The 12,590-nt window shown below is 38.7% G+C and overlaps 1 protein-coding gene across 2 annotated transcripts in view; it reads left to right on the forward strand.

The window, feature by feature from the left end:
* The window catches only part of WDR70 (WD repeat domain 70), a 143,099-nt gene that overhangs the window by 6,650 nt on the left and 123,859 nt on the right, over positions 1-12,590 (forward strand). For both annotated transcript variants that reach the window (XM_086629167.1, XM_086629166.1), the window contains exon 5: positions 1,596-1,788. In XM_086629167.1, the coding sequence (XP_086485293.1) occupies positions 1,596-1,788 (193 nt within the window). The remainder of the gene's footprint in view (positions 1-1,595; positions 1,789-12,590) is intronic.

The raw sequence follows: 12,590 nt of genomic DNA on the forward strand, positions 1-12,590 counted from the left end.
GGGGAAAAGGTACGTGGTTTGCTAGTCTGGGAATGCATATTGACTCTTAAAGCACAACTCCTCTGCCTGTAGTATTGTAAAGTTGTTAATTTTTGGGATACCTAACTTGAAGAATTCTGAAGGTCCTAACCCATTCCTCACATGCTGGAAAAGCTTTCTTTTGGTAAAAGGATATTGATTGCCCCATTGCTGTAGAGTAAGCTTTTTTGTTTGAGTTAGATTTATTAGATAATCATACACCTGATCTAGGTCTTTAAATGGCTCTCATCACTACACAAAACAAAGTTTGTGTGTAGAGGTAATATCTTTTATTAGGCTCGTAAACGTATTTAGAAAATTAGACAAAATTTCAGGCAAGCAAACCCTTCTTATCACTGTAATATGTGAGGACCTAATTCGTGTTGGTTTTAGTTTGTTTTGGTTTCTTGCTAAAAAAGGTGTCAATTGAATATTCGACACAAATATTTGCTATGTAACCTACTACCTGCTTTGCATACAGCTGGTTTAAGGGGTGGAGTGGGACTGCATTCTCTGTCACAAGTACATAGTTTGGAACATGTTTTCTTAATCCTTTATTACGTTCTTAGTCTTGTGTGTTTTTATTATAGTTTTAAAGTGATAAACTTCAGAAAAAAACCAATACTTCTGTAGTCTTCTTTTTTTCATTTTCTTTGTTGAACTATCTTTTGCAGTCTGCTCACTTAAACACTCACCTACATGCTCTTAAAATGTAAGCTGCCAAACCAAGCCTCGCAGTTTGAGTCTATCTTGCTCGATCTGAGGGGAACATCTGATTTCCCCTGCAAGGCGGCACTGTAATGATACGCTGTGTCTTGTCCAAAGGCAAAGTTTTCTACACGGCTTTCAGACCTTCTGCCAGTTAGAATGCCGCCTACTTGACAGCTACCAGCAGAGGGAGCGCATTTGTTTTGAATAAACTGAATGAACGTGAGCTGAATAGCTCTGCTGCCTTTTCAGAAATTTTCCAACGCCAAAGATAATGTGTTCACGTAACTGATTTGGACAACTGCAAAATGATAGTTTAATGCAACTTTTAGAATCTAGGTTTGTGACGGTATCAAATATTTGGTGAAAAACACCTCATTCTCTGTTACTTTTTACCAGCATTTTAAAGCACGTGCCGTGCTTCGTGTTCGTGTTCTGGTTGTGAGCCTGGGCCATTACTGTTTTGACTTCCACCCAGACAACAGAGGTGCAGCCCGTCTACACATTCTGCAACTTGAAGCACAATCTTGAAAACGCTCTGTAACGTTATATTGTGTTGGTTACTGAGCAATATCGAAATCCATATACCAGTGACGTGATACTGTTGTCTTTACAATCCGTCTAAGTTTCCTTCTTTATTTTGTCCAGTTTTTTGAACTATCTGTTGCTATAGTATTTCTTTTTTTTTAAACCTTTGTTTATGCTTTCAAGATGTTGGTGGGCCTGCACTGTTTATAAAAAACAGTTTACGTTTTGCTGCTAATTTCTATGTTTACAAATTTACAACTGTGCCCAATATCTTTTATCTGAAAATTCCTAGGGAAGTGCTGATGTTCTTGAAATAGTAATTTTTTAAATTTTCCATGCAGAGAGACAACCCGTAGTGAGAGTGAAGACAGCTCAGATGAAGAGTTAACTGGTCCTTCCATGCAATCGCAGACTTCTGCTCAAGGTCCAGCTGAGGATACTGATGATGATGATGATGAATTCATTGGGCCACCACTTCCACCTGGGTTCAAGGATAGTGATGACGATAATGATGATACAGAGGAGGAAGATAATGTAAGTATTTTGTTCCTCTTTAATGTTTTGATGCTTTGAGTAGACTCTAATTTGTAAGTGAGCTCTTCCTTTATGATTGAAGTTGCAGGTGAAGTATGACTGTTGTTTGAAATGCATTTTTTTTTTGTGCTTTTCCTAATGATTATTCAACAAATGCAAATAGTTGTTTTCATTTAAAAATTCCAGGATTTTTGAAAAAGGTATGCATTTGAATCTCAAGGGAAATTAATCATGAATTAGTATACATTGTTAACTCTTTTTTTGTTCTCACATCATGAAAGAACTATATAAACAAATACTTTATATGGCTTGTTTCCCAATGCATGTGTAGAATTTTTTACAAGAAAGAGGAGGTAGAGGTGGGCTTGAATCTAGGGAGAACAATTGTGCCAAAATTGTTCTGAGAAAATGAACTGTTGTAACTGAAGGCTTTTTTATTTTTGTTTGTTTTTTTTTTTCTAGGTCTAAATAAGTGCCAGGCTGATTTGTTAGAGTGAATATAGATTGTCTTTTCTATGTTAAAAGCATGAAAACCCCTGACAGCATAACTTGAGTATCACAGATACTCAGTTGACAAATCTCTCTCTGTTTAGTTAAAAGTGTAGTGGTTTGATGTTCATTCTGCAAGACTTCGTGGATTTAATAATTTGTGGCCATAGATTTTGTGTGATGGTTTCCATGTTGTTTTGAAGTCCTGTGAAAACAGCCTTACATGTGCTGTTTTGAACCATTCGGTAGCGAAAATGGTAAAAGTTCTTCAAGGTGCTTCAAGGACTTCAGTGTGTATGACACTAAAATAAAACTAGCATAAACTTGAAATCATGTTACATCTGGCAGCTAAACCCAAGGTTAAGTCTCATGTCTGCTAATATTTCATTGAGGTATTGCACAAAGCTTTGCGTCAGAATTCTCTTGTAGCTATTCATCCTGATCTTTTCTGCACAGATTTTATTGCTCTTTGCTTTGTTTCTATGTTACACCTTTACTTATTTTCTTAAACAATGGAGATTTGAAGACACCAGAACTATAGGCAGCATTTGTCTTGGCAGAAGGTGGTGGTGGAAGGGAAGTTATGTTTCTGTGGAATGCCTTCTTGTCAGGGTCTTAAGGAATTAAGTTGATTTCTAAACAGAATATTTCCAGATTTTTCTTCCTAATTATTAAGAGGATTCTGCATGTGGAAAGTCATAGAGAATTTTGCTTAAAAACCGTACTTACCAGGTTAACTAAGTAATGGTGATTCACCCTTCTATACCTAAATTTTTCTTGAAACTGATGCCAGAAGTGACTTGGGTTTTCTTTTTCAAATGAGAATTGATAGAAGTAGCTTGTGGTTTGATCATAGTTTTGTTGTGAGACTGGATTAAAATTTGGTAAAAGGTTTCCCCTGGTTCCATGGTCTGTTAGAGACGTCACTTTCTGTGGTTAGCAAAAAACATTTTGTACTTAGCCTTCTGTAATGACGTTCTGAAGTAAAAGATATATACCTTTCAGTTAAATGTGTTTTCAGTGGTCTTGCGTGCTTCATACTGAGTTAGTGAAATAATTCAGTTGTGTCAAAGAATGTTTCATGGCGTTGGTCAGGTAAGCTGTAATGGAAGTACACTAAACATACAATACCTGTTCTGTTGCATCATCAGTGAAAGGCTGGCATCTTTTGACGTCTCCCTTTCGTTGAGTAACTTCTGTTAGGTTCACATGAATCAAGGGTCCTATACATACTACTGTTTCAGTTTATGGTGTAATCATCTCTTTTGTCTCAGTAGCGAGGGTTTTTTGGATTCCTAAATGTAATCCTGTTCAAACTATAGATTAGTGCCAAGTTGTGGCAAACTCGTTCATTTATTCACATTTATGGAATAAATGAGGTCCTGTGGGAGAAAGTAAATGAATGCTGACTGCTCATTTACGTAGCACAGTAGTGTGGGAGAACAGTATTACTTAATAATTGAGAAATTGCAAGAAGACGGGTAGCATCTCTGAAGTGGTAAAACTATGTATGTTTTTGGAGGCAACACGTGTTCCACAGAACAGGGTAAGGCTTTTAGTAGCAGATGCAGCTTACCAAGAGAAGAGAGCGTTATCAGCAATATAATAGAAAATGTCTATTTCTTTTTAATCCCTCTGTGCTATAGCATGCTGTGTACCTATTTTCTGTTGTCCTCCATCAAAGATGGCTGCACCTTAGTAGGGCTTCATGCAGTGAAGTCTCTAAAATGCAGTCTATTACGCATATAAATAATTTTGGAAAAAACAAGTGGATCATTACTTTAACTTGATGTCTGTCATGTGCCAATGAGAGATGGATTTTTTAAAAATGTTTATAAAATTGCTTATATGCCTGTCAGATTAATGGATTCTGAGCACTGAATATGATTTATTTTCATTATCTCTCTCCAAAGGGCGGTGGGCATCTTGTTTAGGGAAACTCTTGGTGTATTTCTGTATACTTCTCTAGAATGCCAAAGGGAAAACAATGTGTGGAAGCAGCTGATTTTACTTCAACCTGTCTTTTGCAGTAGTTTCTTTGTTCGTTGGTTGACTGTTCTAATTTCTAGCAAGATTGTGGTGTTACATTTTTATTTATATATATTTGAATAATGCTACAATTGGCTCAATAAGGTGGAGTTATTGGAAACTGGAGTTAGAAGACCCCAATGAAAAGTTTCAGACAGAAAGGTAACTTGCAGACTGGTGTGATTTAAGTTTGTCTGAACTTAAGACAATAGTTACAAAACAGTCTAGAATAGATTTGGTTGAGAATAAGCAGAGCAGCAGAAATATGAGACTTGTGGGTTTTCAGTCTAAACAGTTAATTTATAACTGGGAAGATTTTGTGTCAGCGTGGATGCCAGAGGCCTTTGGGGTCTAGAGCCTCCACTTACTGCTGCTCATGAACTCCGTTTTTCTTTCGTGTGAAGGGAATCAGGAAGCAGCTGTGCTTTCCTGATTTCCTGTTGATCGATTGGTGATCACAGTATGATCCTGTGAGCCCCAAGGAAGGCAGGTGTTGCTGTTATGAGAACTCCATACTTCCTTTGTCTTACTCATACGTCAGGCTGTGGTTGGTACACATGAAGGCAGAACTGGGAGAGGAGACACAGAAAGCTCCACTGACGGATTCTTTTGTTTTGTTTCCAGTTGTACTGTGAAACTGTCTCTTTGTTACCATGTTTTGCTGCTGAAGTAACTTCTTTAAAACACAAGTATCTGTATTTTTCACCCTGAAGGAGACAATTTTTTCTTTAGTAGTTAAATGAGTTGCAGTTCTGTAATCTGAAGTCTTGTGGACTTTGTGTAACAGGTAAAATGCAGCAAAATCCTAGCTTCACCCTGGTAGCTTGCCACTATCTCTCAAGCCTGACTTTAGATGTGTTTTTTATTATAGAAATATTGCTTTTCCACCGTTGCTTGTTCAGTTGTTTTTGCTCTTGTATGACAGACTGTCAATATATTGAGACATTTGTCAAAATTGGTTGCTATGAGGTTAGCATCTTTTGAGTCTAGGGTTGGCCCAGGACTGTCCTGCTCACATTGGGTATTTTGCCAAATAAGGTGGAAGGAGTGGCTGGTGGTTGTTATCTTTGGGAATTTTTCATACCTTATTGGTGTTTTTATAGGAAAATTAGTAACAGCAGCTAATTACTGAATGTTTTGAATCAGCACTGTTAGTTTTTAAATATTACACATTTCTGTAACTTACATGTGATACAAACTGCAGGTAAATTTTTGAAGAGACCCATAGAAATTGTATTACATGTGTAAATTCTGACGTGGGTTACTTTTTTCTCTGAATTTATGTAAGTTCGTTTTATATACTCCAGTCTCTGTGGTAGCTGTTGTAAAGCATTTTTCTGTGTTTGATTAAATTCTGTATTAATACTGATGTAGTTACATTTAACAAATAAATATTTAGATTTAATGACTTATTTATAGTAATTCACCTCCATGTGTGCCAGAAGTGATGATTCTGAACAAGGCACAATAAGCTTGTAAGTATTTATACAAAAATTTTACAGTGCTTGTTTTCGAGTAGCGTAAGGAATACTGCTGTATCAAGTATATTTCAAGGACAACAGTAGGTACGCTTGATAACAATTCCCTCTGGTATTTTCCTTTTGTTATAGTTTTCCTTTGAATCTGAAAGACTTGATTAATTGGAGGAGTGAGGAAAATGAGAAGAAGAGTTGTCTATTTGAATTGTAATCAGTGCTTTTCTGTATTGCTTTTTATCTCTTATGGTTTAAAAACCTGGTTGGATTGTCAGTGCCAGTTTTTCACATGGTCTTAAGCTGAGAGGGGAAGGAAGGAAGCAGGGTGTCTGCTGTAATCTGAAGCTTTTCAGGTTTGGTTTCTATCCTGAAAAGTTTGCCTTTCTGGAAAACTCAAAAAAAAATCTTTTTCAAGATGGGATGTTTTAAAAGAGAAAATGGCTTGCTTTTCAGAGGGTGATTTTTCATGTGGTGAATTTTCAGGTTGAGAGATACAGTAGAGTTTTTGCCCTGGCAAGGAGCACTGGGAGTGTATCTAGCGTTTGTGCCATCAGAGTGAAATCTGGCTGGAGGGTGACAGGAGCCTAGCCAAAGCAGTCGTGTCAGGGTTGGTGGGTGGACAGCTTTAATTCTAGGACATAAGCATTTTTCAAGGTAATGGATGTCACCTATTGAAAGACCTTAGTAAGAAGTAAGAAAGTGTGTATTTATCACTGTTCTCTTCAACATGTCACTAGAAAACACGCTGAGACTTTTAACAGAGCTTAATGGAGTGCTAGTATTTTGTGACACTTTTCCTCACTTGAAGTAACAGGTATGGAGGTGGTTGTTGGAATAATTTGCCATATGGATTTGCGAGGCTTTATCTTCCGTCTGGAGCTTAGTTACAGTTGATTCTTCTTTGGAATGAAGAACTACTTCTCCCTGCAGTACCAAAGGGATACTAATCATGTTGTAATTACGTCCCTGAAACAAGTACAGCCTTGGGCCTCTCCAAGGCTGTGCTCTGATTTGGGCATGTTTCCAAGATGATAGTGTAGCTGTATTCCAAGTTTTAAAATTGTTTTGAGACACTTAAATTTTTTCAGAGGTTTAACAGGACATACCAGTAATGCTCATTTATTCGGAGTGGAAGAAAGCCATTTCCTGCTGATTTAGATAGAGAATTTAAGTAGACTCTAATTGCTCCAATTAGAATTTGGCTATGGTACCAGGCTAAAAATCATGGTGTTGTAAAAATAAATAAATGTTATGGGAATTTTTGGTCGTCAAAGGAGTTGTAACATTTCAGCTGAGGATTGTCTGTCCTGGTAACTGTTGAATCTTATTTAACTAGTCATGTTTCATCTTGTCTAAAGCAGAAGAAGTGAAGCAAGCTGAACAAAGCAATTTTTATGTGTGCAATAGAGACAGAAAAATGTAGTTTTGAGGATGAGAGGCATTATTTTTCAACTACTTCTAGTCATTTATATGTTGATGAAAAAAATTTTACAATTGCCATTGCTTTCAATTTCCTTTTATGTTACCTTCCTGTATAATCAGGAGGAAAATACTTTTGTCATATGCATTCTTAAGTCTTGACAGTATTTCTGCTGTGAAAATCAGGAAAGTGTATTTTCTTTATATTAAACTTGGAACGAGTTGTGGAATTTCTGTTAAGGATTGTTGATGTGGTTACTGGTGTTGCAAAGAATGAGAAAGATTATCTCAAAAGTGAGTTAGAAAGGATTTGCAAGCCTCACAAAATTAAAAAGAAAAAAAAAATCAACCCCCTAAATTTCGTATAGTGAAGTTCAGTGTAAGAATGTGAGAGAATCAGTCAGAAGCTGGAAGGGAAGGAATACTTAACCTAAGAACTGAGAACATCATATGGGAAATGCACAAGAGAACGCTAACAGGGTAGTTCCTTTAGGGAATGTTTGTCTTTCATAAAAAGACACGAGGTACTTGCTGCCCTCCTCTCCAACCCAGTGCCCCAGAATTCATGATTATCAGTTGTCCCCAGAGAAAACGAATGTACTTAAAAGATCTCTATTTATCATTTCTGCAGAGCATAGTAAGGCCAAGACTTCCCTACTGTGTATCATGCCATGCCTTTGGTGGTATGATAATGGTTGTAATGAATTAGTAATATGACTGTATACGAGAATTTTTAGAATGTTTCCTCTACAGATAGATACTTAGTCCAATGAGTTTATTTCTAGAAATATTTTGTGAGGAAATTAATAGGTACGTATTTGTTGACTTCAAGGTACTTAAAAATTAGAGAGAGGTGACTTTAGTAGTAGTAAATAAAATGTGATATAGAACATAATTATTCAGATTGGATATTAGGAAAAAATTTTTTACCATGAGAGTTGTAGAACGCTGGAACAGGTTGCCCAGAGAGGTGGTGGATGCTCCATCCCTGGAGACGTTCAAGGCCAGGCTGGATGAGGCCCTGAGCAACCTGATCTAGTTGGAGATATCCCTGTTCCTTGCAGGGGGCTTGGACTAGTTGACCTTTGAAGGTCCCTTCCAGCCCTAACGATTCTATGATTCTATGACTACTGGCCTTTTTAACAAAGTTTAGAGATAATCTTAAATCCTGTTGGTACTCTTTGCCAGCTCCTTTAGAGACCCTTTATCAGGTCAACCTGACCTGATGGAGCCTGTAGAAAGCTTCTTCAGGAGCTGCTGGTACCACTCCTGTATTTGGAAAGGGAATTGCTAAGAGTGATGCAAAGTGTCTTCATCTCTCGGACAGATGCACTGTGGCTGCAGAGCTCCCATTCTTGAAATATGAGATCCTCTTGCTCATCTTTCCTGAGACCCTGTTTTTTTAATAGAAGATTTTGTGGAAGCTAATGTCCTCTACTGTCCTCAGAGGGAGAGTAGAAATGTTTGGGTTTTTTCTGCCAGGGGTGTTTGAGGCATGGGTAACCTTGAAGCTGTACAATTCTGTGACCTGCCTCCTAAGGAAGAAGAATTCCAAGTCTTTCTGAGCACGTACTCCACATCCTCTACATCTCAGTCACAAGACTGTACTTTTGGTATAGTATTATTTAAGCAGAATATATAGCTGGAAATGCTGGGAAATTCTGTTCATGCAATGGTGTATGAACATCTGATCCTAAACATTACTTTCTTTACTTCCAGTAGAAGTTGGGATATTTGGAGGTGAAGAGACGGAAATGAATTTATTCTTTGAGAGCCTAAAACGCTTACACTGTCAAAAGAAAGTAGTAACTACCTTCTTACGTGATGCTTTTGTTGGCAACTGCACAAATTTTCGCTGTATTTTCATAAAGAAGTACAAATAGCATATTGTTTCTATCACTGTTGGAATATATAAAATATTTCTAAATTTGGAAAGTGAGCTAACAGTGGTACTAACACAGTATTGGACACTTGGTATCAGTGTGGAATACGTAAACAGAAGATAGCAGCTTTTCTTTGTATTTGACATGTGAATGTTATCTTTTTGAAAAAGTTGTTTATGCTCTAAACAGAATAATGAGAAATACAGGTATCAAAAACTTGCTTGAATGAGGAGGAGAGTAAGTGGACGATAACAAGTATTTGAAATATTTATGGTGGAGATGATTAAATAATTTAGAAGGGCTATATTTGAAGGAAGAGTATAAGTGACATGCGGTTACATTTCCTTTCCAAAACAAGTCTTCACAGGATTTTCGATTAACAAAGGATTTATGTTAAACTGTTGGAACTGTAGACTGCTCCAGGGGTATCCTTGGAGAGCAATTTTGTTGACTCTTGGAATGTCTGCTGTTTGTTTAAAAGATGGCTTTGGATTTTTATGAACGTGAGACAACCACATGTGATGTTTTACAACTGCTGCAATGGCATCTCTGATGTGCAGGTGGGCACTTAGCAGTATAAAGGGACCATACATACTTGATGCTAACACTATCCAGATCGCACAACAAGCATGCTGAACTTCCTTTCTTTACTCTTGCTTATCTTTTTTTTTTTGTATTTTAGTACCAAATACAATTCTTTTCAGATTACTAGGATCTTGAATATTATTATGCCGAGTTATCTTGTCTGCTATTTATAAATGTTTATTTGATGCATCATTGTAACTAAGGATTGATAAATATATAAGCAAATGTTATGGGGATACATTACAAAATTTTTCTTGTTTCCTTTCATAAACTAAAATAATTACTTTCTCCAAAGGAAGTGAAGAGTCATAAAGAATCACTCATTTGAATTTTTATTAACCATCCCCTTTCATGGTCCAGTCCTGAGGCTTTTGAAATGTGTTTAAAGCTCGTAGTTGCATACCAGAGAGTGCAATTGTTGCTTTTCTGTAAACTACTTCCAGTACTTAAAGGGAGCCTACAGGAAAGCTGGAGAGGGACTTTTTACAAGGGCGTGTAGTGATAGGACAAGGGGCAATGGCTTTAAACGGAAAGAAGGTAGATTTCCATTGGATATAAGGAAGAAATTCTTTGCAGTGAGAGTAGTGAAACACTGGAACAGATTGCCCAGGATGTTGTGGATGCCCCATCCCTGGAGGTGTCAAAGCTAGGTTGGATGAAGCTTTGAACAACTTGGCGTAGTGGAAGGTGTCCCCTGCCCATGTCGGGGGTTGGAACTTGATGACCTTTAAGATTCCTTCCAATCCAAAGCCTTCTGTGATTCTATGATCCTATAGCTATTTCATGTGGCTCAGGTTCATTATTTAAGTTCAGAGGATTAGATCTTTTTCCATGTAAATACTTGATCTTGACTTCAGTGGGACTACAGACACGGACTTGCAGTTTTGTAAGTGGGAATGCATATGCATAAGCAGTGGAACTACCAGCATTGTACCTTTGCTTTTACACTGTTGATGAGAGAGAAGATACAGACAATACAGTTTGCTGCTAACAGACAGAAGCTGATTTGTGACTTCTGGTTTTATTTCCAGATTTAACCAATTTACCAATGTTTAGTAAACAACAATATATAGTATTTTGCAGCAAAGTGTGCTCTCAAAGTGCAAATGGGAGCTCGTGGGACTAAACAACCTTCTACGTGCCTGTGCGATAGCAGTGATGGGATTCTCAAAATAACCACTCTGCGTTCTGGGCGGCTTGGGACAGCACTGAGCTCTGCACAGCCTAGCTACGGAGGGAGCACACTGCAGGGGCATGGGCAGGTTGTTCTTTTTTTGCTGTTGCATCTGAATTGCAGTTCGTACGTTAATTAGTTAGCTACACAGGTTTGAGTTTGTCTACATGAGATGCAGTAAACGTTTGACTTAAAAACATTTCCTATCTCTTTGATACATCTTAACCCAAATATTGCCAGCTAACATCATTTTTTTAAAAAAAAAAAAAAAAAAGAAAGCACTAGGGGGCAGTGAAAACATTTTAGATGTATACCAGCCTTCTGAAACTTCTATTTGTCCGCACAGTTTCTGCAGCCCTTTTCAGCAAGTAGCTTCGAGCCAGTTTTTGGAGTAAATAGAACTATGTAAAGATTTTGGTTGGGATTATTTAGATGCATGGAATTCATTGCAGTAAGCACATGTACTTTTTTGTATGGTGAAACACAAGGTCTTAAATAAGGGTTGGACTCAGTCATGGTGACCCTTTTACGGTTCAAAGGCCTCGTGGCTGATCTTTCATATAACAATGAGTGTGAATGCAGGAAATAAATCCTGGAAGTGATGTAGAAATTAGGGATAGAACTTACTTTTCTAAGCATGACCAAAACTTTTGTCGTGGAAAAACCAGTTTTGAAGCGATAAAATATTCAATTAATTAATTAAAATTATACGTAGGGAAATTATACGAGAGCAAAAGATAGAGTTCTCACTAATACGTCAGTTATTTGCATGGAAATGATAGAAAGCTTTGCTTGTTTTTTTAAGTCAAGTATTTCACAAATACTACAATGTAAGTGATATTTCCCTATCACTTACTGTGTGATATGGTGTGTATTTTTGGATTAGTTCAGGTGTCAGAAAGAGCTGAGAACCTTTATTAAGAGTTGCAATGTCCTATGAATTATGACAGTTTTTATAGTAATGTCTGCCTGTGTGTCTCAGTTTGAGAAGACAGGGGTCTGCTAAGGAAGGCTGGAGCATCCCTTGAAATGGAAAATGTAAACCCCCTCCCTCCGAATTACTAAAATTTTGAAATTAAGGGGCTCTCAGGCAAAGATATGGGAGTAGGAGTAACAGTTCTTTACTAGGAAAATTAAAGAGAAGGGAAAACAACAACAACAAACCCAAATGCAATAGTACACAAAAGAAAAAAAAGGCACTGACAGAGTCAGAATACGACCTGACACCCTGCTGGTCAGGGTGCTGGCAGCAGCCCGATCCAGTGGTGGCTGCAGCCCTCCTGGCGCGGCAGCCGTGGCTCCGCGGAAGCAGCGATCGTGCCGAAGGGCGCGGGCCGCCGCCGAAGGGCCGGCGGTGCCGCGGGTGGGCCCGGCCTTCCTCCGCCAACGCGGCGGAGAAGAAAAAAACCCGCTCCTCTGCAGTGTCAACGCCGGCCGACCCAGGCCCCCCCGGTCTGGGAGGAAGGCACGCAGGAAACCTCGAGTGGCTGCTCTGTCCCAACCAGGCACCCAGCAGCGAGCAGTGCCCGTCTGCCCCCGGTGCCTGCCAGAGCCCGGCCGCCGCCGCCGCTTTCCCGCGCGCGGGTGCAGTCGCGAGGCGCCCCCTCCTCCCCTCCCGGCTGGAGCATCTCACATGGGGCCGATGTTGTTCTGTGAGTCTGGCGGTGGATCCTTGATTGCCCATCAAACAGAGATGGCTCCTGGAGGGAGTGATCCGTGAGTCATGCGGGAAGGCGTTGATGGGCCCAT

This window comes from Tauraco erythrolophus, chromosome Z (assembly GCF_009769465.1).
Source record: "Tauraco erythrolophus isolate bTauEry1 chromosome Z, bTauEry1.pri, whole genome shotgun sequence".
NCBI lineage: Eukaryota > Metazoa > Chordata > Aves > Musophagiformes > Musophagidae > Tauraco > Tauraco erythrolophus.